Here is a 6,974-nt window from a genome sequence, read left to right on the forward strand (position 1 = left end):
CACGTGTGAAAAGGATATCTGAGGGACTGGAAGCAATCAAGAACCCCAAGTGACAGTTCCTCAGGATAGATCTGGGTGTCCCAGAGCCCAGATGTACCTTGTTCATAAACCATGCACTCCCAAAACACACAGCCAACTCAGTACCATAGAGTTGGTTGATATGCTCAACTGTTGTGCTGTTTCTCTGTGGCTCCTGAGTGACTGAATATGAGCCTTGCTGGCATCCTTGGCATTAGCTTCTTGGTCTAGCTTCCTATCTTTCTTTCCATGTGGTTTTTCCTGCATCTTCTGCATTATTTTATAGATTTTTCACCCTCTGTGCATATGGAAATAACTTCATAATAATGATGTTGTGTTGGTGATGATGATGATGGTGATGGTCATTTATGTAGTTTTGCTAGGAACTTCACAACTGCAGAGAAATGCACATCCTAAACCGAAGTCTTGATTCAAACCAAATTCTGCTTTTACTAGAGCACTCTTAAGTTTTTTCATTGGGACCCTCCCAGCTCTGCACTGTTTTGGCTTGGGTCAAATGGTTGAGAGGGAACAGTGCATTATTGAAAAGTCATTGACTGGGAATGTTCTGAAGGTGCTCTCTCTTTCCCCAGCCCATCCTGACATCTCTTCCCTCTTCATCTAGCCTACCTGCAGGCAAGATAGATCTTGTCAATCACTGATCCTTATCTAATAAACTTGTCTGACACAACCAGTCATGGGATGGATCAACATGACCATTAACCATGTCTTTAGCACCATTGTTACTTGGTTCTTTTCCCAACCTCCTTTGTGACTTCTCACAGTTACTAAGTCCCTCATGGTATAATTTCTAGATCATCTTTAGTGTCTTTGTACATACAAGTAAGATATTTAGGGAAGAGTTTGCCTTATTATTTTCACCTCTGAAGGCTGTGGGCAATTGCTTTTTCTTCCTCCTTCTCTTACAGCCAGTGCGCAAATGGGGGGAGAAGTCAGAGGTCTCTGAAGGTAGATGGCAGCCAGCCTTAGGGTTTCCAGTGCAAAACACTGGTGAAATACGCAGGTGTGGATGAGGAGTGAGCAGAGGGCCCAGACCCATGTGAGCTGTGGGAAGCACCAGTGTAGGATGCGGAGTGGTCCACCAGACGGACCTGGCTCTGAATCAGCTGTGTGGAAATCAACTTCTGAGGAGCCATGATTTCTGCTTCTAAGCCTTGCCATTTTCTCCTCTTACTGATTGTGATCTTAACTCACAGTAATTTTTGTTCCTTCTTCCTGGCTCCTGATAGAAGGTGCATCTCAGGGCTGCTGGCATCTTTGGCTTAATTATTACCAAGTTCCTCCAAGGCTCAGTGATGTCACTGTAGAACCTCCCAGTGGGACAAGGGCTGCCCTCCTCTCCCATGGCTACTTACAAAAGACTGTGATAGGGTGACTTCCTCCTCCTCCTCCTCCTCTTCCTCTTGCTCTTTCTCCTCCTCCTCCTCCTCCTGCTCCTGCTAATCCTCCTCCTCCTCCTCTTCCTCCTCCTTCTCTTCCTCCACCTTCTTCTGCCATGAGCATCAGGCTCCTCTGCTGGGTGGTCCTCGGCCTCCTTGGCACTGGTAAGTCATCAAATAGCACTAAGCAAGCAGTCCTGTTGGGAGTGTGTGTGTGTGTGTGTGTGTATGTGTGCGCGCACGTGCGCACTTTTTATAATGAATTGAAAAAGAATGTCCTTTCAGTTAGTTCTCTGTTAGAATTTATAATTTTTTCAGTTTTACTTGTCTATTTTTACTGTTTGTAGTTTAATTGCATATATGTACATACTACAGCATGGTAATCTAATATATGTACTCTCTTGAATAATTTAAAATAATTTTTGATTAACCTATTGTAGTTGCACAAATTTATGAATGTTATAAATAACTATTTCCTGTTCAATATTTTGAAAAGCAAAAGTTCTTAAGAACAAATCTGTCCATTTCATTCTTTTTTAGGTGGTAATCCACATTTCATACCGGTTTAAGACAATACGATTTCCAAATGACCTTGCTTTCCTATATTTCCTTGTAAAAGTTTTGAATTACCACTCTCACCACCACATGCCAAGTTATAGTTGTTAAATCCACAAAAGACAATGGAATTATGAAAGTGATAACCCTACCCCACAGGTTAGATTGACCAAACTAAGAAAGGAACAAGAAAGGCATGGAAGGAAAAAGCATACCAAAATGCAGACACCAGATAAACAGTCCAATCACATCTGAGCAGTGTTAATGTTCTTATTAAATAGCATAGATGTTGCATCTAGACCACTAGACCATTCATTTGTGTGAATGTGAGGTTTGGGGTTCAATCCCCAGCAGCCCAAAAAATAATCAAAACAAGAACAAATAACTGCAACAAATCAAGATATCTCCTAGAAGAAATTCAATCTTGCAATTATAAAGAAACAGGACAGAAAAGTAAAGAGACAGGAAAATGTAGCACATTACTACTAATAGCCCAAATCAAGACATTACTATCAATGCTTCAGAATAAATCATATCACTTTAGAATTAATTAATACATTTTATTATATATAAAACACGTTTTATATTTGCTATGTCTATAATGTCTGTTTTATGGAAATGTATTTGGGAAGTATATACATATTTCAAATAATTTCTAGGAATCAGTTAGAAAGAAGACATGATTTAACCTAAAAATTAGCAAAAGAGTTGTTAGGATCTTACAAATGGAAGATACACAAGCAGGCAGCTTCCTCTTCATATGACTGCTCCATTTGCTGCGGCAGCCATGGAGAAGCCTTGTTGACTGAGGGAATCCATGGTGCTTCTCTTCTGGGCATCACCAGGGATCAAAGACAATGACTTGCCTAGGTCACAACATACTGATGACACCTGGCATGTAATCACTCTTGGGCTTCTCCATGCTTACCACAATATCTGAAGGAAGGAAGGCCTTTTCTTCTCATTTTAGAAGAGAAGGTCTGTGGCACACCTCCCTCATGTTTACAGACAAGAGCTGATATTGCAAGAGACAATCCTCCAGTCTTCTGGGGCTGTCCTGGGGTCTGGAGGACCCTGGGGACAGCTCCTGGCTCAGGGAGTAGAGTGACATTCCAGTAATGAGCAGCTGATCACCAGGGGGCAGTGTGGGCCCACTGAGCCAGCTGCTGCCTGACTGGGAGAGTGTGGGTTCAGCCTTGGCTTGTGGTCCCAGGCAGGGAAGTGTTTAGATAAACAGAGGGAGTGCTGGCCCAGGAGCTGAGAATCCTCCCCCGCCCACTGCTTTCCTCTCTGTGTTTCTCTGTGTCTCTGTCTCCCCACACCCTTCTCTCTCTTTCTCAGACCTGTGACCTCAGTAGGGAGATGATGCCTGGGGCTGCTCCCCTGGACTGGGCCCCAGGCCCCAGGCTCCTCTGTGGTGTTGTCCTTTGTCTCCTGGGAGCAGGTGAGTCAGGGGCACTGGTGGGGCAGAGCCTGGTTGCTGGAGCATCCTATGTCCTCCTGGCCTGGGCTTCATTGCTGTCTCTTCCTGCCTAGGTGTGGTGCATGCTGGGGTCCTCCAGTCCCCCAGACACCTGATCAAAGCCAAGGGAGGAAAGGCCACTCTGCAGTGCTCTCCTGACTCTGGACATTATACTGTGTACTGGTACCAGCAGGCCGAGGACAAGACCCTCCAGTACCTCATTTCCTATTATCGAGAGTCAGAGAGAGAGAAAGGAAGCATCCCTGGCCGCTTCTCAGCTCGGCAGTTCAGTGACTATCACTCTGAGCTGAACATGAGTGCGTTGGAGTTGAGGGACTCCTCGCTGTATCTGTGTGCCAGCAGCTTGCACAGCCCTGCACAGGGACTGGCTTTCTCTACCCAAACCTTCCTGCCCCAGCTGAGGATGTCACTGAGGGAGGGGTGGGGGGCTGAGGCCCAGCATTGGCAAACCCCAGGAGCCTTCTCCAGCTGTGGTAACCCTTCTCTATCCTGCCAAGCTCAGACAACTTCTGAGCCCTGTATCTCCTAACTCTCTGGACTGTCTCTGCTCTGTGCTTTAATGCACATTGGATATTATAATGCAAACACAGTCATTAGAGTATCCTCTTTATATGTGTGAGATGTTAAGGTATCAGTTCATGGATGGAAAGCTGTAGCTCATGGAATTTCATAACATTTAATATTTAAAAGGATCAGTGCTGGGATCGGATTGTACATTCACCACCCCTAACCTGAATTGTTCCTCAGGCTCTATAGTGTTTTCTGGTCTGTAAAATAGCAGATAGCACAGCAGTGTGTGTCCACTGCAAGATCAGCTGAGCAGCAATGGTAAGTCCCATTATAGATTGTGGTTGTTCTGAGATAATGCCTGCCATCAACTTTCAGGACAGATAGCATTTATCCAGAGAATGGGCCTGATGATAAGTTGAAGAAGAGATACATGTTTTCAGCAAACTAAAATTTTAATTCTGTAATGAATTTCAAAATAAATGAGAGGTACATACTTATAGCTGATACTGATACCCAAAGAAATTATTCTTTCAAAGCCTATCATAATAGGTAGATTACACATTATTTTAAAATTGATCCTGGGAACTTTGATAGTCCCTGTACCTTTAACCTGACCCCTCAAGAAAAATGCAAGTCTCAGCTAGATTCCAACATTTATCCTACAAAAATAAAAAGAGTAAGGAAATGATGTGGGTAGGGGAAGCACAGGTGAAAATATTTCAAAAGGTGACGTTGATCACTATAGCATTTCCCCATAACTGTCTTGTTAAATGGAAAATCCTTTTTATATTTACATAAAGGCAATAATTAAACATACTTATATGTATATGTACCTATGCTCAAAAAAGAAATCTTTCTTTCCATGGTTTGGCTCAACCATGCTCCACAGGCTTCTTTTGTTGTTGTCTCTTGAGCTCTAGGACCAGCTGGGTCTTCCAAGGCCAGAGCACTAGGCTCTCATTGGATTCTGTCCACCTGCTGTGTCTAGTCTGATTCTGTATTCCTCCTCACTACACCAAGAGGGCAGCAATGTCATCAAGATTCAGTCCCCTTGTGTGGTCGCAGGATGGAGAGCTCACAGTGGGTCATGGCCTACCTGGAAAATGATAACAGGCAATGAATGCTACAGGGTAGGGATACATTTTCATGACACAGAAGAATAGGATCCATCCATAGTATTCTTTTGGTGAATGGGAATCTGTGAATGAAGACAGAGAATGTCGGTGTGATACTGGACACAGCAGTCATCTATCTTTGCTGGTCAAAATCTCCTTCTTATTAGTAATCAGCCTTCTTATCCATGGGCAGAAAGCACTGAAGGGGGACATGAGTGATCCAGGGTCCATGGCTGGACTGAAACCAGGGAAACTTCATCTCATGAGGACACCTGGAGACCTGAGCCCAGAGGGCTGCTGTCATCTGAATCACTCTGAAGCTAGATGCTGTACCCTGACCTTCACATGTTAATACCTGGATATCTGGTGGCTTTTGAAGGCTGGGATATCTTCTCAGACTGACAGGTAATCATTTACCAATAAGGTAAATAGAAAATACTGAAAAAAGCTACTTATAGGTGCTGAGAGCTGAGATGCCTTAGAAAGTCCCAGCGCAGCAGTGCGGCTCTGCTGAGTCTCCCAGAACCTTAGGAACAATTGGAACAGTGGAATGAAAGGGACTTTGAACTTCAGGGAATTTAAAGATGACCTGAGGAACAGATGTCCTTCCTAAGATTATGAAAACACTAACACAGATAGTTCCAGTTAATAAGAAATTAAAACTGGCACTCACTATGAACTGTTAAATCGTGTATATGCACTAAAATTACTCGTATAAATGCCATAACCCTGTGCATGCACATAACAGAAAGCAGTTGTTTCTGCAGGGAAGGGGCGTGGCAGGGTAGCAGCAGCCCAGGCATTGGTGGGGAGGTGATGCCACTGAGTCACTGAGAAGCAACCTTCTTTTTCCTCCAAAGGAGGCTGGGAGACATGGAACTCTGCCCTGCTCCTGAGATGGGCACCCAGCTGCTGCACGTGGCCTTCTGTCTCTTGTGGGCAGGTGAGGGATGGCTACAGGTGGGCCCCTCACTGCCTCCCACCCCAGGGCATCCCTGGCTTCTCCTTGACAGGCCCCTTCAGACTTGGGTCATTCTCTGTTACAGGACACATGGAGGCTGCCATCACCCAACGTCCAAGACACAAGCTCACAGAGACAGGAAGACAGGTGAATTTGAGCTGTCGCCAGAATGACAACCATGCCTACATGTACTGGTATCGACAAGATCCTGGGCATGGGCTGAGGCTGCTCCATTACTCAAATGGAGAGAGAAGCACTGCAAAAGGAGACATCCCCGATGGGTACAGCGTGTCCAGACCACGCACGGAGGAGTTCTCGCTCACTGTGGACTCAGCCACCCCCTCCCACACAGCTGTGTACTGGTGTGCCAGCAGTTTCTCCACAGTGCTGCGGGGCTGCCTCCTCTCTGCACAGAAAATGTGAAGGGAGATAGAGGACATCTGCTGGCCCTTTTGAAGTCTCCAGTGTCAACAGCAGTGTGTGCCAACTCGTTCCTTCTCAGCCCCTATCAGATCATAGCTTGGAGGCTGCAGGATACAGATGTCCTTGTTTAAACATGTGTGCACCCTGGTGGTGGGATTACTGTTCTGGATGACAGTGGCCATTGAATTAGCATTGAATCAACTTGATCTTCAACAGGGGCAGGAAGATGCTCCTGGCAGAGTGGGATTTTATAGATGGAAGATATACAAAAGAGTTATTCATGAACTTTAGGATCTGTTTTATTGTATTATTCAGTTTCCTATCCCTTGGACATAACGTCTGAGTAAACCTAAGGAGAAAATGTTTATTTATTTGAGTCACAATTTTAGGCATTTTAGTCAGTGTTCCCTTGGCTGTGTTGTTTCCACTAGAGAAGTTAGACATCATGGTGGGGAGAACATAGCATAGCAGAGTTGATTGCTCCATAGCAGCCTGGCAGCAGAGAAAGA

The 6,974-nt window shown here is 44.9% G+C and overlaps 1 gene segment (V, D, J or C); it reads left to right on the forward strand.

The window, feature by feature from the left end:
- Window positions 1-6,465, forward strand: part of LOC105989484 — a 32,483-nt gene extending 26,018 nt beyond the window's left edge. The window contains 1 exon segment of the V gene segment in view: window positions 6,128-6,465. Coding sequence covers window positions 6,128-6,465 — 338 coding nt within the window.
- Window positions 6,466-6,974: the final 509 nt, after the last annotated feature.

The sequence above is a fragment of the Dipodomys ordii genome, unplaced genomic scaffold (genome assembly GCF_000151885.1).
Source record: "Dipodomys ordii isolate 6190 unplaced genomic scaffold, Dord_2.0 Scaffold56, whole genome shotgun sequence".
NCBI classification, from domain to species: Eukaryota; Metazoa; Chordata; class Mammalia; order Rodentia; family Heteromyidae; genus Dipodomys; species Dipodomys ordii.